Source organism: Vulpes vulpes, chromosome 9 (genome assembly GCF_048418805.1).
Source record: "Vulpes vulpes isolate BD-2025 chromosome 9, VulVul3, whole genome shotgun sequence".
NCBI classification, from domain to species: domain Eukaryota; kingdom Metazoa; phylum Chordata; class Mammalia; order Carnivora; family Canidae; genus Vulpes; species Vulpes vulpes.
Genome location: NC_132788.1, coordinates 93,807,141 through 93,830,366, shown reverse-complemented (window position 1 = coordinate 93,830,366; position 23,226 = coordinate 93,807,141). Strand labels below are relative to the sequence as shown.

Below are 23,226 nucleotides of genomic sequence, written 5' to 3'. Positions count from 1 at the left end.
CGGACTCCCTCTCACTGGCAAATACCTGGGCTTTCCTAGGGAGGAACTGCTGAGCAGAGGCCCAGTTGTGCCCTCTGCCGGGCCCTTTGCACACACCCTGGCCTGCTCACTGCAAACTCGGGAGCCAGCACCTGGCCCATCCATTACGACTATTGCAGGATTTGGCTCAAGACCATTGGGATAGCCTCCTGGGAGGCAAAATCTGTCACACACAAATCACCCTGGAAGCCCCCAGAGGCTCCACAGGCTAGGGAGAGCCTCAACCAGAAGGTTCAGGTCACCAACACTGGCTACTGTCCAAAGAGCCAACACCACAGGCACTCTTTTGCCACCTGTCATCCTCCCTCCCCATCAAGCATCTGCCTTGGCTCTCATTTACCCAACTCTGCCTTCCAATTTCTCTCTCACCAGCTTCTCAGATCACTCCCTTTCCTTTAACCCCCTTTCTATTACCTGGGTTGGCATGGCCCTGCCTCCCCAGTTCCCTTATTCCTGGCTTCCGGCATTAGAGAAACCAGGCCCTCCACCTCATTTTCTAACCTATGCTCCACCACTCCCCCACACCCACCACCCACCTCAGCCCAGTTGGCTCTCTTGCCTGTGCAGCCTGTGGGGGGCCTCTCCCACATGTCTGGAATCCTCCCCTCCTCAAACTCATTCACTCAAGTGCACACTCTTTAGGACCTACCTCATCCCAAAGAGGGACACAGGACTTCCAAACCCCACAGTACCCCTCATCTGTACACAGATGTGGCACCTCCTACGCCATCAGGAGGGTGAACATCCCACGCCATCCTGAGGAACCATTACACAAAGAAACAAGGTCAAAAATAGAGTAACCAATGACCAAGGGACCAGGCACTCAGATCACAGAACCCATGGGACCAGTTGGACTGTGAACACAGCCCAAGCCTGATAACAGGCTCCAAGGAGAGAGGGCATCTCATGGGAAACCCTACTGGCTCCACAGGCCCCTGCTGAGAGTGGGTTCTACACAGGCCCAGGCAAACAAGTCCCAGCCCACAGAGCCCCTCCCCACAGATCCTACATACCTCCACATGCTCTCAAAGGAGTGGCTTTTCCAGACCCGCAGAGAGTACAGAGTGCTCCTGGCTGTTCCTGTTTACTCAAGGACATACCAGGCCACTCATGGCCATTTACTCAGGAGGTCAAAGGTTGCTGTTCTCTGAAAAGGGAAATCCCTTTCCAGGCAGTCCACCCCAGGATCCCCCACTGCACCTCTCACCTCTGGGAGGCCCCTCCCCATCATTGCCATTTACTTTACACTGTTGATGGGATGAGCTTTGCCCCTGCCTGTACAGGCTGTCCTTAGTCTGTGTATGGAAGGACACCTAACTCTAGGGGCATACTAAGGCTGCCCAAAGCTCTCTGCACAGGGACCCAGACTGGCTACCAATCTCTGTAATTACATCCCCAGCAATATTTATCAACCATTCCCCTGATCCTTCTTCCCTGCTCTCTTCTGATCATCCCTCCAGTGTTAGAACCAAAAGGTTCTCCCCACCCTGGCAGAGAAAGTAATCCAGAAACAAGGCAAGTCACTATGGTCAGTAGTGTGCAGGCTAGGTTCCACTCACTGGAACTCCCTGGCTATCTGACACGAGACGGAGAGTCAGGCAAGCAAAGGCCAGGCCAGGCAATCCAAACAAAAACCCAGGCCTCAAGGGGAAGTACATCCAACATGGTCCTGAACTGAGGACAAGACCAAGAGGAGTGAGAAACTAAAGGGGGCGATGATAACCATAATTCTAGGCCCAACCCTCAAGTCCCAAATCTCAGTCTTCAACAAGAAAAACTCTGATGTAAATTACTTTAAATAACACAAACCCAAAGATATTTTAATTGGACATCAGCACAAAGTTTTGATAATTAACGTAAATGAGTATTTTCTAAAAAGCAAAGTATGTCTACCAGTGAGCCACACAGACGGTGCTCAGCCTCAGGCTGAGGTTGGGTGCACCCCAAAGGCTCACTTCATTGTTGGGATTCTCTAACTAAATCCATATCCACACCTATACCCTCAGACCCTTTGGAGGAGGGTCAGGGGCTAACTGGGCCTGAACAGTACATAGAGTATAGGTAGTGCAGCTACAATTGTCATAGAGGTGACCAGCGTGCTGTAGATGGTGTTCCTGTTGACCTGGGCTTCTAGCCTCTGCTCCATGTCCGACAGTGCCAGGATCATGCTCCCCTGCTCCAGCAAGGAACCAGGCAGAGCCCCATTTGCTTGCTCCACCAGGCCTGGATGTGCTGCAGCCTTTGCAAGCTGAACCACCTCGGCCGTTTGGCTGAAAGTCTTTTCCAAGCCATCAAGCCGCTCTCGTAAACCCTCTAGACAGGAATGGACCTGCCTGGAATGGCTGAGCTGCTCCTTCAAAGCAGCTGAAAGGACATCAGTGTCTCTGTTTCGGGTGGGAGAAGTACCTGCCTGGGCTCCAGAGCTCTGCCTGGGCCCAGCTTGTACCAGGCCCCTTAGGTCCACCATGAGGTCGTGGAGGTCCCTCTGCTGGAGGGAGTAGGAGGATGCCTGTTCTCGGATGGCCTCCTGGAGGCTCGCAGGACCCTTCTGTGCCTCTAAAAGCAATGCCTTCAGCTCCTGCAGCCGGACACGGTTCACGTAGGTGGAGCCAGCCACACCAATCAGGGCCCCCAGGACTGACCCAATGAGGGACCAGTTCTTGGTCCTCTCAGCTCGAGTGCGCTCCTTCTCATGACTTTCTCGCACAGCTGCAGAGAAGAGGGAGAACTTCTCTCGCTCAGAGTCTTCAGCACGCTGATGGGTTGCCCGAAGCCTCTTCTCCTCCTGCAAAGGCAAAGCTGCATTACACAGCAGCAATGTGGCCCTGCAGCTGCAGCTACCAGCAGATGTCCCTGGGGCTCAGCCTCCTCACACCTGGCAAAGCCTACGTGCTCCATTAACCCGCTGAATGAATGAAGGCAGAGTATGCCCAGTCAGGACAGGGAGCAAAGGAATTGGGGTGGTCAAGATGAGCTGTACTACCTTCTACCCAAGCATTTCTGGGTCTGCTCAGACATGCACTAATGACTACAGAATGAATCCATCAGAGGGAAGTATCTGGCCCTCTCTGGGCCAGTACCCTCTCCATGGTGCTCCTTCCTCAGCAATCTGGGACTCAGATCATACTGCCCTGGACTGCTGACCTCCATACAACAGGAGGAAGTGGGTGGATAGGCTCTGGAAGCCTGGGGCCCAGTGTACCTTCTGGTTTACCTCCTCACCAGATCTCTGACCACCGGCCAGTGATGGTTCCCAACTTGCCTCTCCCTGACCAGGTGGGCTAAGGTCCCTGTCCAGTGAGAAAGGGCTGTCTCATGAGGTGCCTACCTGCAGCATTCGGTGCTCCAGCGTAGCCAGTTCTAGGTATTGGTTATCCTCTCTGGAGATGCGGTCCAAGCGGTCCCTCACCTCCTTCAGCTTGGCCTGGTGAACGTCCAAGTCCTCTCGAGCCTCTCGGACAAGCCCTCGAGCCACCATAAACACTTTCTCTGCCTACAGAGAGAACAATGGAGGCAGTCTGACTTTCCCTTCAAAGCCCACTCAGGTTCAGCTCCATTCCCAATGAGGCTGTGGCTAAGGTGAGTGCAGTGTCAGTGCAAAGAGTGGAAAAAGATTCCCTCAGACACAAAATCCTGGCTCACCCAGCAATCCTCAAAGTGCAGCCCCAGGCCACACCCATCAGAACCATCAGATTTATCCATTCAGGTAGAAATAATCTGCCCCTGAGAAACTGGGAAATAGCTAATGCTATATACAAAACCCAGCCAATTCTAGTCTGATACAAACCACAAAGAGGAACCAAGGTTCCTAAGCTGTTTCACATTACCTTAGCTACATCTCAAAACAATGCCACCAGAGGCATTGCTATGGCCTCCATTTTACAGACCCAGAAAGGGCAGCTCAGCCAAGATCACCACCTCCAAGGGGAGAGATGGCACTGTGCCTCAAAATCCCCCTCTGAACCCCAGGTTCTTGCCACCTCACCAGCCTGGTCTCCGCTAGGCAGGAGTAGGAAAAGAGATGACAGACTGCATTGCCGTTGCCACCAAAGGCTTCACAGCCACGGGCAGCTCTTTCTACCACACCTATGATACTGTCCTAGCCCTCTGCCTCTACCTTCACAGGCGCTATTTTAATTATACTCGGGGCTTTGAGGACACTCTAAGACTCTCACCAACCCCAAAGGGTCAACGTAGGAAGTAGTGTTCACTGGCCTAACACAATGGACTGCTCAGTACACAGAAACCTGTTCTCAGGTAGGTGGGCACAGTTACACAGAGATCTTCACCCCAGTACTACCAAATCCAGACTATCATGTGAGAAATGAGTCAGATCCCTCTGCTAATAGTATTTGTTCAAGAAAAGGCAAATCTGGGCATGGCTTCCCAGAATCATATAGCTACTGAATATTTGGCAGGAGCATCCAGGCCACATTTCCCAACTCAGAAGGCAGGGCCAACCACCCCGACTTCCCTCCTCACCTCAGTCACGTTTCCCTGGGCCTCTCGAACCTCACTGAGTCCAACAAACTCTTCATATCTGTCCCACCAAGTTGTGGCTGTGGAGGACGCTCGCTGCCGAATGTCGTGCCCCAGGGCTCTTCCCAGAGCTGTGAGGCGATGATACAGCCCCAGGGCCACCTCCTGAGGTCTTTTCTCTCTGGGCTGTCTAGGGCCTGGGCTGCAGAGAGTCCTGGTCATAAAGAGGTCCCTTCCAAGGAGGCCCCTCCGCACCAACACGTGGGGCACACCCATGATGTGCTGCATGGTAAACGCGGTGCTGTGCCCTGTCATCAGGAGACCTGTTGGGGTGGGGGTGGGGGAATGCCAGACAAATCAGTGCAGAGCTGAGAAAAGCTGGGCATAAGTCAGGTTTTAAGGTCTAGGGACAGTTCTGAACTAATTCCCATGAAGAAGTCCAGACTCAGCGCTACTCTACTATGCCTGGAGACTGCAGCCGCTGTAGTCAGACTTCCCCCGGATGCCCCCAGGCAGCTCAGGGAAGAACATATTTAGGGGACCATGCCTTGGGTGCCTGGGTGGCTCAGTGGTTGAGCATCTGCCTTTGGCTCAGGGCGTGATCCTGGGGTCCTGGGACTGACTCCACATCAGGATCCAAGCAGGGAGCCTACTTCTCCCTCTGCCTATGTCTCTGTCTCTCTGTGTCTCTCATGAATAAATAAAATCTTTAAAAAAAAAAAAAAAAGAAAGAAAGAAAGACCATGCCTTCCACCTCCCTCCACAATGCCACCAGACCCTCCCATTCCACCCACCTTTCCCATGTCCCCCAGGTCTCTTGGGACTTGGATGAGAATCCTGGTACCAGGTTTTCTGATAACATCAAAGAAAATTCTCAAACTTGAGTTGTGCCCATGCTGACAAAGCCCCACAAAGATTCATAAAAACTCCTGGGGAAATCAGGAGTGGAACCGAGGCAATCTTAGGAAAAGATTTCTGTGAGAGACCATCAGAACCAACTGCCTGGACTCTGAGGGCTGCTGCAGCACTGAGGATGCAGTTATACGTATATTTAAGGCCAAAGGTCGTTTATGTCCCAAGGCAGAAAATTCCCTCCTCAGCTGTCCTCTGAGAAGACAATCCCAGGAGAAAAAGGAAACAAAAAGTCCGGATCTCTTTACAGAGGACGGCTTTTCTTAGATTCACACGAGCACCTCTCCTCTGCGCTCTGAGCCTAGACTGTCCAGGCTCCTAGTCCCATCTCGAGATCTTCTGACCTTCCATAAGCTTCCAACCACCGCCCCCGTCAGCACCCCCCCAGCCTCTCCAACCTTAGTCATGCTCTACGGGTTAGGTTTCTTTAATCTTTCCCTTTTCAACCTTGCTTTGATGCTTGGGCCACACCACCCACTTCTTGTTACCTAAACAGCACAAGGAGACTCCTATTACCCAGTCAGACCTTGCCTGAGCCCAAGATCAGCAGGGACTCTGAGGACCCCAAGATAGGGCCAGTGACCCATGCTCCGGGGAAACCTGGGCCAGCACTCCCTCCTCTGGCCAACCCCCCTATACTCCCCCACTAACACACAAGCCCTCAAGTACTGACTCTGGCTGTCAGAGTGACACCTGGTGGCCAAATAACCAGGCTAGAGAGAAAGGCAGAGGGAGCTGGGGACAGGAAGCCTGACTGGAGGAGTTCTGGTGATGAAGAAAGGAGCTTCTGGATGTAATAGAGCCCATCTCAGAGCATCCCCACCTCCTCCCCCTTGTGCTGTGCTTGGAGAAGCTCAGACCCTCTAGGAAACAAAGTTGGTTGGGCAGGGACCTGCCTCCTGCCCAAAGTGGGTCTGAGCTGAGAGCCACAGAGGGGAACATTTCTATAACACTGGTTCCAAGCTGGTGCCACACCTGAACTCCAGGGCCCCATTCATAAGCCCAAGAAGGCATACAATATCTGTAACCCAGGGATCAAGCTAGCCTCCCAGGTCTCAATGTCAGCACCCATTGCACTGAACTGTGACCCCACAACAATCCTACAGGTGTACACTGCATCAAAGCAAAGCACACAGACTTGCAGCCCAGCCAACCACAGCCCTCTCCTTTTCAGAAACACTCACCAGAAAAGTGTCCGCCTTGGCTGTCATTACTTCCTCAGCCCTCATTCTATCTTGATCCCACTCCACCACAAGGCTCTCCTGGAGGCCCCGCAAAACTTCCACCTTGCTAGATCCAGCAGATGCTTCTCAGATTTCTTCTCCAAATCTCTGCAGCTTTCACCACCCTTTTCTTTGAAGTCACTTTCCCATCTTGGCTTCCTCCCACCTTCTCAGCCTCCTTCCCCAGCTCCTCCTCTATTAGCCAACCACTCTTGGAAGCCAGGAAGGTCACCCATCCCTGGCAGCGACAACAGCATCCTGCCCAGTCCTTGCTTCCTCCCTGCCATTCGGAGCCATTCTTCACAACCCGAGGCTCTATCAACTCATCATTTTGCATTCCTTGGTTCAGAACCCTCGACAGCTCCCATCTCGCTGCCACAAACACCAGGCCCGCCAGTGGCCAACAAGGCCGGGTCCCCTGGACCGTCATCCCTTTCCTCTTCTCTGCCCCTATCCTCCACTATAGGCACCCAAACATGTGAAGCCAACCCTGCTACTTCCTCCACCTGGACCGCTCTTCCTCTGCAGCTCCAGTCAGCTCATCCTGACAGAATTCTACGTCTTAGCTCGGTCTTGGCTCATGGCAAGGCCTTTCTTGATCATCCCTTCCTGGGCCATCTGCTTTATTTTTCTCCATCAGGCACATATTTGCCTTCTTTACATTGCCAGACCCCTCACCAGAACACAAGCTTAGTGACAACAGAGACTTTGCTGTGTGAAGAAATGACTCAGGTTGTTTCTCTATTCCAGTCCCTCCTCTCAACCACCCAGCTCCCACTCAGCCTGACTCTCAGCCCCTCATCACTCAAACATCTCACAAGCCGTTGGTCAGCACAGGGCAAGTGTTCCTGGCAGAGGGGGCAAAGTAGAGATGCACTTGGGGTCATCCAAAACCTGAAAGGCAGCGAGTGCAGCTATAAAACAGCAGAAGGAAGGAGAGAGGACAGAAGAGAGGTGGAAAGGTAAACAGAGACCATATTAAGAGGGTCTTGAGGGCCACATTCAGAACCCTGCCCCTCCAAGTCCATTCTCTCATTCTATCCTGATGATCATCTCCTATCAACTTCCCATCCCATGAACCTCCATCACTTGTACCTCTTCCTCACTCACAGCTTGCTTCATTTTTCCCTAAGAAAATATTTAAAAATTGGAAGACAACTTCTATAAACTCCTATCATACCTTCCTACCTGCCAGTATCTGTCCAATTTCCACATTCTCTCTTGTTCTTCAGAATGAAGATTTCATGCTCTAGGAAGCCCAAGCTGTGCCCCAGGTCCCTTTGCTCTCCCCACCTGACACTGCTCACTAATTGATCAGACATCCCTCCAGCAACATCCCCACTTCTCTGCCCCTCTGTACAGCCAAACTCTTTGACAGATTGTCTGCACTCGCGGTCTCCAGTTCCTCTTCTCTCATTCTCTCTTGAACCCTCTCTGATCTGGCCCTCACAACCACAATGCCATCGGAAATGCTCTTGTCCAGGTCACTTCCACATTGCTAAATCCAGTTCTCAGTCCTCCCCTTACTTGCCCTATCAGTAGCCTATGCCTTGTGCTACCTCCTTCAAACGCCTTCTACACTTGGCTTCCAGTCCCCATTCATCTCCTGAACCTCTCTCCACATAGAGGGCTGCAGGGCAAGGTCCTTAGACTTCTTTCTTATTCAGCTCCATGGCTTTAAAAGACATCTACAGAAATGTTATAAAATTAATCATACTGATGGTTGAACAACACTGGAAATATACTAAAAACACTGAGTTGTACACATTACAAAGTGAATTGTATGGTATGTAAATTGTTATCTCAATAAAACTATTACTTTTTTTAAAAGATTTTATTTATTTATTCACGAGACACACACACACACACACACACACCCAGAAGCAGAGACACAGGCAGAGGGAAAAGCAGGCTTCATGCAGTGAGCCCGATGTGGGACTGGATTCTGGGACTCCAGGATCACGCTCTGGGCCATAGGCAAACGCTCAACCGCTGAGTCACCCAGGTGTCCCAAAACCATTACTTTAAAAAACAATCAACTAAACTCTGATTTTTCTAGCCCAGCCCTCTCCCATAGATTCCAGATTCATTTACCCAACTGCTCAATCCACATATCTGGTTAGAAGATTAATGGGGATCTTAACCTCACTCCCCCACTTGCCTTTTCCATCTTGGTTGATGGAAACTTCAAGTCCAAATCAGACCAAAACCCTCAAATTATCCCTGACTCCTTGATTTCTCTTCCATCTCTTATCCAATTAATCACCAAATGCTACTTCCTTTTTAAAACTAAAATCCCTCCTTCTCTTACCCCTGCCACTGCTACCACCTGGTCCCAATGACTAATATCTATTACCATAAGAGCCTTCTGACCAGGTCTCCATGCTTTTACTCTAACCACTACAGCTATGGTCAACAAAGCAGCCAGTGGTCCTTTCAAAACACAGGCCTGGGATCCCTGGGTGGCTCAGCGGTTTAGCGCTTGTCTTCCGTGCTCAGGGCGTGGTCCTGGAGTCCCGGGATCGAGTCCTGCGTCGGACTTCCTGCGTGGAGCCTGCTTCTCTCTCTCTGTGTCTCTCATGAATAAATAAATAAAATCTTAAAAAACAAAAAACAAGCCAAACCATGTCTCTCTCTGCTCAAACTCTGCAATGATTCCTCATTTCTCACAATGTAAAAAGCCAAAATTTTTTCCATGGTCTACAGGGCATCCCTGTCCTGGCTCTCATTCTTTTCTCACCTCATCTTCCACTAGCATACCCTTCTCACTCTGCTTCAATCATACGGACCTTCCTCCCAACCCAGCTTTGTTGACATACAAATGATTCATATCACTGTGTAAGTATAAGATACACAACATGATGATTTGATACACTTGATACATATATACATGTATATGTTGCTAAACATTTACCACAATAAAGCTAGCTAACTCATCGTTCAGGTAATTACCATGCATGGACTTTCTTGATGTTGTTGGAACACACTAGGCTATCCCCACAGCCGGACCTTCACACCAGCTACTGGCTATTTGCATTGCTTCTTTCCTTATCTTTTCCAGGTCCTGCCCAAGTGTCATTGTCATGCATTCCCATCCCAGTCACTTTGCTTTCTTTTTCTCCAAGCACGTATCCCATGACCTGCGATGTGTATTTCACTTATGTACTTTGCTTATGGGGTATCTCACCCACTAGAATGTCAGCTCTGCCTGCGCAGGCATTGTTTTGTTCACGGCCGCCTCAGTGCCTGTAATACTCTGGATATAGGATATACTCAACAAGAACGGATTAAATGAATAAACAGAATTTTGCAAAAAGTCACAGCCCGGCTTTATAAAATCCAAATTCCTTCCAGTGGTCTCCGAAACTTTAGGACCAGGTGATCTAGCCCTGGTCCATATTTCTGTCACCTCCTTCACATCTCCCTTGACCCATGCGCGCTTTCCTGGGTTCCAGGAACGCGTAGAACTTCAAGGCCTCTGCACACGCGCCCTTCTCTCTACCTTCAGTGCTTTCCCCATGCACGGTCCCAGGCATAGCGCCTTCCGGTTAAGCACCCCTCCTGGCTTCCGGACGCTCCCCAGGCAAGCCGACCCTCCCCTCGTACCTGGCGCCCCAGCGCAGAAGCCGCAACCCAAACCGAGCGCCCGCCACTCAGTAGATCTCTGACCCCTTAACGCCCGCCCCCAGAGCTGCTTCCGGCAGCGCGAGCGCAACTTCCTGACTAGCAGCCAATCAGAGGCCCCGCGTGGAGGTATAGGCGCAGGGGGTGGGAAGGAGAGCTCCGCTTCCGGTGGCAGGGTCTGGGGAAGGGGCGGCAGGCGCCATGTCCGGCCGCGAAGGTGAGTGTTTGTGGTTGGTGGGGCTTAGAGGGACAGGACCCCGCGGGGACTGAACTGAACATGCTTGTGTCGCCCACAGGTGGCAAGAAGAAGCCCCTGAAGCAGCCCAAGAAACAGGCCAAGGAGATGGACGAGGTGAGGGCGAGCGCGGAGGCGTGGGCGGGTACGGAGGGACTGGGAAATCTGCCTGGAGTGAACCCCGTCTGCCTCTCCCTAGGAAGATAAGGCATTCAAGCAGAAACAGAAGGAGGAGCAGAAGAAACTCGAAGAGCTAAAAGCGAAGGCCGCGGGGAAGGGACCTCTGGGTAAGTGAGGGCCAAGTAGAGCGCTCAAGCCGGGCAAGCGTTCTGAGCATCAGTCTGGGCCTGGGTGAGGTCCGGGTCCTCGCGTCCGCTACTGCTGACTGCCCCCCTCGCCAGGCCTCGATTCGCCCCAGCGGGAGGGGGCGGCAGCCAAAGCAACTCGGAAATGAAGTCTCTTTCGTCCCGGGCAGCCTTCTTTAGGGAAGCGGCAGAAATGGGAAACACCGAAATTCCTATATTTTATGCACAAATTCGTAGAGTTGAGTTTTCCAAATATAGTCCTCTATTTCTTGCTCCAAGTTCGTATTTCAGTGCTGCTTTTTTGCTCATAACATTACTTAACCACTCGTATTGCTAACTCCAGTAAACTGGTTTGCATCCTGTCTTCACTTCTGGGTGCGCCTAGACTAAAAGATAAAGTCCAGTCTTCTTAATGTGCTATTGCGATATATGCTGTTTTAATCTAATCCACCATTCTGCCTCTTTTCTTTATGTAGGAAGAGTTGGTTGCATACCAAAAGATTTCTCAAGCCCAACAGCCCGAATACTTTTCTGTGCTTCTTAAATGCTATTTACATTTATCAAACTAATGAACAATTTCTTCTAGTTATTTGTGCCCACCCTGTGGGATCACTGTGAGCCACATTGGGGCTGGTAGAGGCTGGGATGGTGGGAGGGTCATCCAGGGCTTCCCAAGACTTTTATCTCACTGGGTTTGATTTGATTCACAGTCCTGAGATTCTAGTTATTCAGATTCCCTTTTGGATCGTAAGGTATTTTGTACCTTCCTTTAATCTGTGATTGTGTATAGGGACAAAGTCAATCTTTAGGGAAATCCTGTATTACTTGTTTTTCATTGAAGATTTCATTAAAAATTTTTTTCATTTATATTCAATTAATTTACATATATTAGTTTCAGAAGTAGAGATCAGTGATTCATCAGTCTTAATATAATACCTAGTGCTCCTTACATCAAGTGCCCTCCTTAATGTCCATCACCCAGTTACGCCATCTCCCCACACTCCTCCCCTCCAGCAACCCTGTTTGTTTCCTAAGATTAAGAGTCCCTTATGGTTTGTCCCCCTCTCTGATTTCATCTTGTTTTGTTTTTTCCTCTCTTCCCTTCTGATCCTGTTTTATTAAATCCCACATATGAATAAAATCATATGGTAATTGTCTTTCTCTGATGGACTTATTTCACTTAGCATAATATTCTCTAGTTCCATCCATGTCATTGCAAATGGCAAGATTTCATTTTTTTGATGGCGGAGTAGTACTCCATTGTATATATACTACAGGTCTCTTTTTTAAAGGTTTATTTTGTTAAGACATATAAGATCTTTATTACTGTGTTAGACATATTTAATTTTGTAACTATTTCTTAAGTTATCTACTATGTGCCACATATATGGTTAAATGTAAATTGAATAAAATAAAGATAATGAGTCCTTCACACCCCAGGATCATAATATGGTATGATGGTATGATGTGGCAGTTGAGAATGTGGTCTTGGATGTCAGACTACCCATGGTGGAATCTTGGCTTTGTCACAGACCAGTTTATAACTTTAAACAACACCTATCGCTAAGACTTCATTATCTGTAAAATGGGTTGATGAGAGGATGAGGATTAAATGAGCCAGTATATAAAATACTTAGCTGTAGATTTAGGCCAGTGCACAGCCAGTATTCATGCTCATGCCTCATCTTCATCCAAATACTACCCAGAATGGACTGTTGGTAAAGCTCTGTGCATGTTTGTATAAAAAGAAATGTCAAGCACAAGAACTGACATATGCGTATCAGGCCCCTGGCACTCCTACCATAAGGAGTATATTTTTCCTTAGCTGAGACGCTTTTTTCCTTTTGCAGCCACAGGTGGAATTAAGAAATCTGGCAAAAAGTAAGCTGTTCCTTGTGCCTGAGGCAGTGATGATCCTTAATTCCATTCCTGTTTAAACATCTGGATTCCCTATCATAGCATCTGTTGCCACCTATAGCTGGGATGAAGTGTTGTCTTAGATCCTGTTGTACATTAAGAATAAACTTTTGTAAAAAAAAAAATAAAATAAAATAAAAGAATCAATCATACAGTGGCTTATATTCTCTTTATTTCTTGTCACTCAGTCATTTCTACCTTAGTTATGAGGTCAGAGTAAACCTAGCCCAGAATCCTGCCAACATGTGCTCTTCAGTCTTTGTTCTGTACTGAACTGTCACCTGGAATTAAACAAATTCATTGTATACCTGATGGAATATATTACATGAGGTTAATGAAAGAGTCTGTACATTGGGGGTTAAAAGGTCTCTATTAAGACCTCCACATTGCCATTTGTTGTAAATGGAATTGTTCATCTTTCATGCCAGGAATCCATTAAGTGCGTGCTGCATGTGTACCAAAGAGCAATTCCTGTTGTCAAGGAATTTGTTACGGGAGAGGAGCAACATTAATACATCCTATATGCATTATAAAGGGAATTAAAAAACCGAGGAAAGGAGAGGGATTCCTGAAAGTTTCTAAGAACCAAGCTTACTCTGAAACCCCCCCAGGTCTTTTACTCTAGGGCTTCAAAAAGGCCCTTGCTAGGTTCCCATGTCTTATATCACATTCAAACCATCAGCAAAATTCAATCTGGCATCTGGATACTTCCTCCAATATCATTCCCATCCCCCATCCTGACCTAAAATCCCTCACCTGGATTATTGCAATCACATCCACATTTATCTTCCTGCCCCCTACCCTTGCTCTGTAAGGTATAACCTTCACTCAGGATGTGGTGTTCTTGCTAAACCATGAAGTTATACTTTGTCTCTATTTAGCTCAGAATTCTTCAGTGGCTTCCTAGGGCAAAAACTAGAGTCCTCACAATGACCAGTCAGGCCCTAAGGAATTTGGATGCCACTCCCTGCTGATAGTCCGGATTCATCCCCTGATCATCTTGAGCCATAATGGTCTACATTTCAAGCAAGCTGTTTTTACCAACTCTTCCCATCTGCCTGTCATTCTTCTGTGTACTGGAGATTACCTCCTTTCCCTTAGAGAATTCAAACATTACAGTAGTGAGCTCTTCCCTTACCACTGTATATAAAGTTGTAGTCCCAGTTGTCTGTTACCCTTTTTTATTTCTCTCTCTCTCTCTCTCTCTCTCTATGTATATATATATATATATATATGATTTTATTTATTCATGAGAGACAGAGAGGCAGAGGGAGAAGCAGGCTCCATGCAGGGAGCCTGCCGTGGGAGTTGATTCCAGGTCTCCAGGATCAGGCCCTGGGCTGAAGGCGCTAAACCGCTGAGCCACCCGGGCTGCCCATACAATCCTATTTCTTTACAAAGCCAGAGACCTGCAGCAATTAAGACTTAAGCACCCAACATTTGGACAGCTGAGGAGACCTACTAGTGTCTCAAAAACTAAACTCAGGTATTCAAGGCCTTCTGGACCCTGACAACCATCTCCCTTTCATTTACTGTTTCCACAGACATTCATAGGACACTTACATGCTAAGTGTGGCACTGAGTGTGCAAGGGTAGAGTCTTACCTCTGTTACTCTCTAACACCCAGTTCTGCTCATTTGCCCCACACACCACTGCTGCCCAATAAAATCCTGTCAGGTGCCCAAGTCCTGCTCCTCTTTGAAGCCTTACCTCCTCTCTGCCACAGGTTAACTCCTCCATGTCCGTGTTGTGTTCTTATCTGACTAGTCTTGTATGCCAGTCTCCATGCTAGCTCGATTAACTCCCACTCAACCTGGAGGACAGGCCAAGCGCCACTTTCAAGGAGCCTTTCTTGACTTCCTGAGCTTCGTTCATTCATGACCCGCGCTTGGGACGAGACCACTCAGGCGCTCTCAGGGAAATGAATGAATGTCAACAGCATGAGCAGTGAGTTCCCACCCTCTCCAACACAGGCGCGCCCTTCTCAGGATCACCCCTTCTCTTGAGACCTTTCCTCTCCAGACCGATCTCAAATGCACACATTCGAACGTCTACTGTTCTCAAAGGTCCCTCCTCACAAAAGCTGTTTTCATACTCTTGGCCCAACCCCACTCTCTCAGACTCCTCCTCAAGAGAGCCTCTGGATATGTGAGAGGGGAGTCCGGCGGGAGGAAATCTTCCAAGTCGCAGAGACCAAACCCCTGAATGCTGCCTGTGTCGATTCACGGGTGTACATTCACATGAATGTCAGGGCCGACTCCCGCGCGTCTGCGGCGAGCGTCGCAGAGCCACCCGCGCTGTAAGGCCGGTAAGCCTCGGCACCCCCTCACCCTGGTAACGCAGATCGCGTAGCGCCCATCCCGCGGGAGACCCACGCAAACGCAGCCGCGGGTACCTGAGCGCCCGGCAAAGCTGGACGAGGGGGCGGGGCGGAGCAGGGCGACGCGTTCGGATTAGGTCATTCTCCCGCGCCCGCCGGCTGGCAGCCGATTGGCCCGTGGGCTCGGAGGCGTGGCCCTAGCGGCTGAGGGGAGCGGCGGCGCGCGGGCGGTTGGTCCCGCGATCCGGCCTCGCGGCGACCAGGCCTTGCTTGGTGCCTTCGGAGACTGACCGGCGGAGGCATGGCCGGAACCCCCGCGGCGGGCAGCAGGAGGCGGAGCGGGCTCCCGGCGCCCACCTCTGGCCCTCCCCCCAGCACCGGGCACCCTCCGAGCAAGCGAGCCCGGGGCTTCCCCGCGGCCGCCGTCCCAGACCCCGAAGACCCGTTCGGCGCCCACGGGGATTTCACCGCCGACGACCTGGAGGAACTCGACACCCTCGCGTCGCAGGCCCTGAGCCAGTGCCAGGCCGGGGCTCGGGACACGTCCAGTGAGTGCGCCTCGGGGCCTTTCCCCGGAGGGTGGTGCAGACCTCGCCAGACCTCCCTGAAGGCTGGGACTTCGGAACCCCATAGAGACCGCTACCCCGGTGTCTTGCACCCACCCTTCCGTGCTTAAAATATATAAGAACGGCTTCGTTTAAGCAGCAGTTGTGCCCAAAAAGGTCTTTTGAGTTGGGGGAGAAATGTATCAAGAATGTCAAACAGCCAATTTGAAATACGGAAAACTAGGTTAAGTTTACTGTAGTTTATGAAGTTTGGGCCACAAAGTTCTTGGTTCTAAGCAGAGATCCTTGGAACACGACCACCACCACCTGCACATGGGGTCCCATCCTTCTTGTGACAGACCCCCTCCCCCGCCCCCTTGGGCCGCAAGCACGGAAGAGGGGCTTGGCTAAGGCAAGAGATGAGAGATTTATTCCTTTATACAACCAGTAAGTTGTACTCAGTGCCCAAAACTTTAGGAACTGCAGCATACTTAGCAATTAACCAAAAACAAAAAACCTCCTTCCTTCAGGATCTTACATTCTAGCTGGAGAATGTGTGAAGTATTGTGGGGCTCACAGGAGAAACGTTTTGAGGGCGCCCCGCATTTCTACTTGGATATTTCACAGGCATATTAAATCCTACACATTTATCTCCTGGAAGCCCAGTCATTCTCCAGCATTGTGTGTGGTGCCTGGCAAAGCAGATATTCCAAAAATGTTCATCAATGACTGACTATTGTGTACAGCAGTGACTAGTGCCCCTGTCTATCAGGTGGCACAAGGCAACAGTTCCCTTTCCTCGACCATACATCTGATTCCTTTTCAGATCCTGTAACTTTACCTTCTTAATCCATCTTTGGAATCCATCCTCTTTGTATCCTCTCTATCTTCCTGATCTTTGTTACAATCATTCCTTCCTTCTGTACAATGATCTGCTAAATGGTCTTCCCGTTTCCAGTCTCAATTCCCTACAGGTCAGACTTTATACCACAGCCAGAGTGATCTTTTCAGAACTCCAATCTGGCTGTGTCTCACACAGATACAAGTGAACATCCCTACTGAAAGCGCTGTAATGATTTCCCACTGCCTTTAGTATAAAGATCAAAGTCCTGTGGGTGGCTCATCAGGTTAGGGCTCTAAATCTTGATTTCCGCTTGGGTCATAACCTCAGGGTTGGGAGATTGAGCCCCATGTTGGGCTCCGTACTCAGTATGGAGTCTGCTTGTCTCTCTCCCTCTGCTCTTCTCCCTACTTGTGCTCTCTCTCTCTAAATGAATAAATAAATAAAATCTTTTTTTTAAAAAAGATTGATCCCATGACTGTGAGATCATGAACTGAGCTGAAACCAAGAGTCAGATGCTCAACCAACTGTGCCACACAGACACCCTTAAATTTACTACTTTTAAAATCTGTTGTACCTGTAGTTATTTCCCCCTTTTATTTATTTGTTTATTTATTTTTAAGATTTTATTTATTCATGAGAGACACAGAGAGAGAGGCAGAGACATAGGCAGAGGGAGGAGCAGGCTCCCCGTGGGGAGCCTGACACGGGATTCTATCCCAGGATTCTGGGGTCACGACCTGAGCCAAAGGCAAACACTCAACCACTGAGCCACCCAGGCGCCCCTAAATAAATAAAATCTTAAAAAAAAAATTGTCCTTAAAATGGCCTGCAAAGCTGGTATGACCTGGTCCTTTCCCACTCTCTGGGTTTGAGCCACAGTGACCTTCATTTCTTGAATTCACCCTGCTTTCTTACAATACATAAATTGTACATTGCTGTTTCTTGAATACTGAGTTATTCTTCCCATCCATTCCCCCATCCCCACTCATTTGCTTAATTCCTGCTTATTCTTCAGCTCTCAGCTCAGTCATCACTTCTTTGGGAAGCCTTCCAATCATTCCAGTTGGATCAAATCCCCCTATGATAGGTTCTTCTGTATTTATTGTCTTGTCCAGGTTTTAGCACAGTTGTAATTTTACATTTGTGTGAATTTTTTTTTAATGTCCTGTAAGCTCTATGAGTATGAGGACTAGATCCATTATGCTCCCCACTGTAGCTTTAGAGACTAGATTATGGCAGGTGCTCAGTAGGTGTAGGTGTTAGTTTAGATCTAGGTGCTCAGTAAATATTGTTGAATAATACATCTCCAACTTCTGACCAGTGAAGTCCCCAAAACACCTTTTTAGCCTATAGGTGAGACTCTTAAAATTGGGAGATGAGGAGTGGGGGGGGGTGGGGTGGCAGGGTCTGTTATTTCTTAAAGATCATTTATGAGTTTGAATCATGTTCTTATGTTGGAAAATACCTATATTGCTTACTAGATCTTTTTCTAATTTGCTTTCAAGAGTGATTCTTTTCAGCACTGACTGACTACAGTGGGAAAATGTTGGATCCTGAAAAGTATATGCAAACTGTTTTTTACAGATGTTCATAAGGTCCCCAGATTAGATGGGATGTCAAAAACTCCTGCTGGGAAAAACAGAGAACTTGTTCCAGTTAAAGATAATTTTGAATTAGAGGTACTTCAGACACAATACAAAGAACTTAAAGAAAAGGTAAGTAAGTGACTTGTGGTTCTTAGAGCTAACTTCTTCACTTATGCATGTGTTATAAAGCATTGTACAGGGGGCACCTGGGTGGCTTTGTCATTTGAGCATCTGCCTTCTACTTGGGTCATGATCCCTGGGATTGAGCCTTATGTCGGCTCTTTGCTCACCGGGGGGTCTGCTTCTCCCTCTCCCTCTGTGCTTGTCCTCTTACTCGCTCACTCTCAAATAGATAAACATTTTTTTAAAAAGCATTATACAATAATATATATGAAAGTTTTAAGAGGCAGCCCCGGTGGCTCAGCGGTTTAGCGGTGCCTTTGGCCCGGGGTGTGATCCTGGTGACTCGGGATCAAGTCCTACATCGAGTTCCCTGCATGGAGCCTGCTTCTCCCTCTGCCTGTGTCTCTGCCTCTCTCTCTCTCTCTCTTTCTATCTCTGTCATGAATAAATAAATAAAATCTTAAAAAAAAAAAAGTTTTAAAACAAGAGTAGAGTTCAGATTCATCCCACAAAATGGAGGAAGGCTGGGGAAAGCAAGCCAGAAAATTTAGACTGAAATCAAATCCTGAGATTCCTAACAACTAGTCAAGAAAGGAAACACTGTATACCAGGTCCAAAAAGAGATACGGGGGGAATCCCTGGGTGGCTCAGCGGTTTGGCTCCTGCCTTCAGCCCAGGGCGTGATCCTGGAGTCCCAGGATTGAGTCCCGCGTCAGGCTCCCTACATGGAGCCTGCTTCTCCCTCTCCCTCTACCTCTCTCTCTCTCTCTCTCTGTGTCTCTCATGAATAAATAAATAAAATCTTAAAAAAAAAAAAAAAGAGATACAAACTTTCTGTCATAGCACCGAGACAAATTTATAGCATATATCTTATATAGGGAACACAACATCATAATGCTTGTTGTTTTCCTTAGCAGTTTTACCAAAAGGCAGACATCCTTTATTTTTTTTTTTTAAGATTTTATTTATTTATTCATGAGAGACACAGAGAAAGAGAGAGAGAGAGAGAGGCAGAGACACGGGCAGAGGGAGAAGCAGGCTCCATGCAGGGAGCCCGAGATGGAACTCGATCCCGGGTTTCCAGGATCACGCCCTGGGCCAAAGGCGGTGCTAAACCACTGAGCCACCCGGGCTGCCCAGCAGACATCCTTAAATGACTTTCTGTAGATCCTTAGGAAAACCAGGAATATAGTATGAAATTCTGGATCTGTGAAGTGTGTGATTCAGATTGTTTAATACCTATTAGAACCTACAAAATGTGTATGTGTGGATGACAGTGTGTCCTTAAGCTATCTTGCTGAATGTCCATTGTTCCATGAATGGGCCTAGTAGACCATGGTGACATCTAGTAGGTATGGATATATTTGAGGACTCATTGGTCTGTAGAACATGGTTTACACGTGCTCTCTCCATTTCCCCCGCTATATGTTGAAACAAGCACATATGTAACTTTCCCTTGCAAGCTTTTCACAAGACTGATTTGGGATTTACAGATGAAGGCAATGGAAGAAGAAGTCCTCATTAAAAATGGAGAAATAAAAATATTGCGTGACTCACTGCATCAGACAGAATCCATCTTAGAGGAACAGAGAAGATCACATTTCCTTCTCGAACAAGAGAAAACTCAAGCACTTGGTGACAAGGAAAAAGAATTTTCCAAAAAGGTGACCCAGAGCTTTTTTTTTTTTTTTTTTTCTTTCTTGTTCTGGACACAAGCTTTACCTGCTTACTGAGTTCTTTTAGAGGCGTTGACCAAAGTGTCTATAAATCTTCCAGGAAGATTTCAACAGTTATTTGTCTTAAATATTTTCTGCTATCAGTTAATTGCATATACTTTTCTTCTAGGCTCTACATGTGGATTGGAAAAGGAATTAGATGAAACTGCAGAAATGATAGTTGGTCTTGGCAGAAATAAATCAATAGCTTAGACTTTCCAGAAATAGGATTAAGTAAGATCTTTCTGGCAGATTAGAAACTCAATTGACATAGCTAAGGCCAAAAGGAAATGTATTGACTTCCATAACTAAGTCTGGGTAAAAAAACAGGTGTGCTGAGGCTTTGAATAACTCAAGCCTTGCCAGAACTCATCTTTACTGTCTCCTATACTCTAGACAGGCTCTATCCTTATGGTAAAAGATATGTTCTCTAGCAGCTCTTGGATTCATAAATCATAGCTCTAGAGCAGACTGAATATTTGGCTTCCCTCATCTCAAATCTCTAATTGGTCTGACCTGAGTCAGGTGCCTGTCCCTGACCCAGTTACTGCCACCACAAAGATGATAGCTCCCATTTAAATCACACAGAGGTATGGAAATGATTATTTCTCAGGGGTTTGGGGGTGGGGGGGAGGTCCATACATACCACCACTTTCCTTCAGGACTTTCCAAGGCTTTAATTTCAAGGACGTGGGTCTTATTCTGCATTCATTCAGCAAATTAGCAAACTTTAAAGAAGCATTAACCTAATGCCCAGCTCTAACAGTAGTAGTTGTCTCTCCACATACATGATGGAAGACCAAGGGAGTTGTAATCAGACAAACCAGAGTTTGAATCCAGGCTTTATCACATATGAGTAGAGACTTCAGGGTAATGACTTAAGCTCTATGACTCATTTTCATTATCTGTTCCAGGAAATAACCAGAAGGGTCTCTATAAGGCTTAAAGGCCCTGCACTTGCTGTGACTGGTGCTGTGACTGGTACCGTGCTTGGCACAGAGTATACCCAGAGAGTAACAGTACTTACTCTTAGTAGTAGGCCAGAGCAGGTCTCCGCATGCTGTGTGGGCTTCTGGTAAAATTCCCAAATACTCTGCCCATACCTGGAATTGTGTACCATTACATTCATCAAAAGGTTGACATGTCACTGTGAGATAAGGCATCTTGCCAAGCTCCAGGCTAGACAGTTCACATTCATCCTTCCTCTTTAACCCCCTCAACCATGAAGACACATATTTGTGTTACAGATAAGCTAAAGTCTAGAGAGGCTGAGTACCTCTCTCACCCTCACAAACTACCTAACAATAGTTTGAACCCTCACAAACTACCTAACAATAGTTCGGGTCAAAATATCTTTTTATTTTTATTTTATTTTTTTTTTAAGATTTTATGTATTTATTCATGAGAGACAGAGAGAGAGAGAGAGAGAGGCAGAGACACAGGAAGAGGGAGAAGCAGGCTCCCTTCAGGGAGCCCGACGTGGGACTCGATCCTCGGTCTCCAGGTCACACCCTGGGCCAAAGGCGGTGCCAAACCACTGAGCCACCGGGGCTGCCCTCAACATATTTTTTTAGAATACCATGTTGACTTTCAGGAAGAAAGCTAAAACTTGGTAGAAAGGACATTTGTGTTACAGCAGACCTTCATACTTATTTCTCATTGTTTTTTTTCCTTAATGAGCTTGAAATTTTGAAGCCCAGAGATATTTTCACATGTTTGATGGGGCTGCCACAAGTATGTTGCTTTTGCCTTCCAGCTCCAATCATTGCAGTCTGAACTTCAATTTAAAGATGCAGAGATGAATGAATTAAGGACAAAGCTTCAGACCAGCGAACGAGCAAATAAACTGGCTGCTCCCTCCATTCCCCATGCCAGGTAATGATGGTGCTAGAGGGAGAGTTGTTTTGCATGGTTTAGTAGAAAATATGAATAACAAGGTCAGGCTAGTCTTGAATGAAGGCCATTTAAACTTTGTCATTTCGACATAGACCCTCTTTCCTGAAGGCCTCGAAGGTGGTTTAGATGAGGCATGAATGGTCTAATGCATTACAGCATAAATACCTCACACTCTAGAATGGCTTCCTCTCTGTAGGACTTTTTACTCAGGACTAAAAAAGGCTGGAAAGATGCTCTCTGAACTTTTGGGGTGGCCCAGTCTTCATTTTTATGTAATTTGTTTCAGATAACTGATTTTGCCCCACGTGTAAACATGTTTCAGTGCCAGCTACCTGGCACATTTTTTTCTCATTTGCTGCCCTGGGGGACCTTTGTCCAACAGCCCCCGCCTTTGCTGCAGATGTGATCAGCTTCTTAATGGTCTTGTCCTGTCCCCTGCCTGCCAGAGAAGTCTGGCATGCTATTGATCCCAGCCTTGAAATTTGAACAATATGAATCAGGGTATCTTTTTCTGGTATTGAACATTCTGCTGCCTTTGCTCATAATGGGAGAGTATAAAATTGAACTCTTCTTGCCTTGCCTAGTTCAGGTAAGACAGGAGAGTGGAGGAGACCCATCCTCACCTCCTCACACATCTCGGACAGAAGGGTCTTGGCATTGTCTGATGCGCTCAGAGTGTTAAAGCTGCTTCTCTAACACAAAGACACTGGCACTGAGTACCTGGCTCAATTTTCAAGTTATAGGACCCAACATGCCTTTTCACAGACCCTCTTTCTACTGAAAATCTTTTAATTCAGCCGCTGGGGACTATTAAATAAGAGGTTGTTGTACATTAAAAACATATTTTGGTGGAATTGGAAATAGTAATGGAATTATGGCCAATGTTGGGTGATTAGAAGAATAAAGACATCAAAGAGTTTTTCAACAATTTGGATCAAAATGCCTTGAATTTTGCACTGCTATCCTGACAAAGAATGATAAATATATAATAGATAAAACCTTTGGTCAAAGCATCTAGACATGAAAAGTTTAACACTTAAACAAATTAGAAGTTTTATAACCAGGTATTTTAAGTGCTTTTTAGCAGAATCATTACTTTGGTTTCATAGTTAACTTTTTCCAGTCCTAGGAAAAGCCCTTCTGTGGCTATAAAGCCAGAAGCTTCTTCTCCACAATTTGGAAAACCATCTTTCCCTACAAAGGAGTCTTTTAGTGCTAACATGTCCCTTCCCCACCCCTTCCAGACAGAGCCAGGATACAAGTCCCTCGTGGGCAGAGAGGGTAAGTCAGTCTATCTCTTGTCTATTGCCGTGTAACCAATTATTCAAACCTGTGGCTTAAAACAATAATGAGTATTTCTCCTGGTTCTGTGGGACAACAATTCTGATAGAGCACAGTGGGGATGGTTTGTCTCTATGAGGACTGGAATCACTGAAGGGTTGTCTGGGGCCGGAGAATCAGTT

At 47.5% G+C, this 23,226-nt stretch overlaps 2 protein-coding genes and 1 long non-coding RNA gene across 9 annotated transcripts in view; 2 read left to right on the top strand and 1 right to left on the bottom strand.

The window, feature by feature from the left end:
- Positions 1-1,832: 1,832 nt before the first annotated feature.
- On the bottom strand, positions 1,833-21,080 carry CCDC51 (coiled-coil domain containing 51). Of its 5 annotated transcripts, none has more exons than XM_072721001.1 (5): positions 10,260-10,360; positions 6,615-8,341; positions 4,522-4,841; positions 3,368-3,532; positions 1,833-2,824 (listed from the first exon to the last, which is right to left on the bottom strand). In XM_072721001.1, the coding sequence occupies exons 3-5, from the start codon at positions 4,831-4,833 to the stop codon at positions 2,069-2,071; spliced, it is 1,233 nt and encodes a 410-aa protein (XP_072577102.1). In that variant the 5' UTR covers positions 4,834-4,841; positions 6,615-8,341; positions 10,260-10,360; the 3' UTR covers positions 1,833-2,068. The 5 variants fall into 5 exon arrangements, with proteins under 5 accessions (XP_072577102.1, XP_072577103.1, XP_072577101.1 ...); XM_072721002.1 differs by having other exon boundaries at positions 6,615-9,251; positions 10,260-10,338; XM_072721000.1 differs by lacking the exons at positions 6,615-8,341; positions 10,260-10,360 and adding an exon at positions 20,895-21,080.
- Positions 10,364-12,886, top strand: LOC112912139 (uncharacterized). Its single transcript, XR_003233467.2, has 4 exons — positions 10,364-10,494; positions 10,574-10,629; positions 10,712-10,799; positions 12,668-12,886. It is a non-coding gene; the product is annotated as an uncharacterized lncRNA (long non-coding RNA).
- Positions 15,227-23,226, top strand: part of ATRIP (ATR interacting protein) — a 15,572-nt gene continuing 7,572 nt past the window's right edge. The window contains exons 1-5 of one of the 3 annotated variants that reach the window (XM_025988798.2): positions 15,227-15,602; positions 18,028-18,158; positions 19,646-19,816; positions 21,624-21,742; positions 22,887-23,044. In XM_025988798.2, coding sequence (XP_025844583.2) covers positions 15,356-15,602; positions 18,028-18,158; positions 19,646-19,816; positions 21,624-21,742; positions 22,887-23,044 — 826 coding nt within the window. In that variant the 5' untranslated portion in view covers positions 15,227-15,355. The remainder of the gene's footprint in view (positions 15,603-18,027; positions 18,159-19,645; positions 19,817-21,623; positions 21,743-22,886; positions 23,045-23,226) is intronic. The other 2 variants (XM_072720999.1, XR_003233465.2) reach the window with 2 other exon arrangements.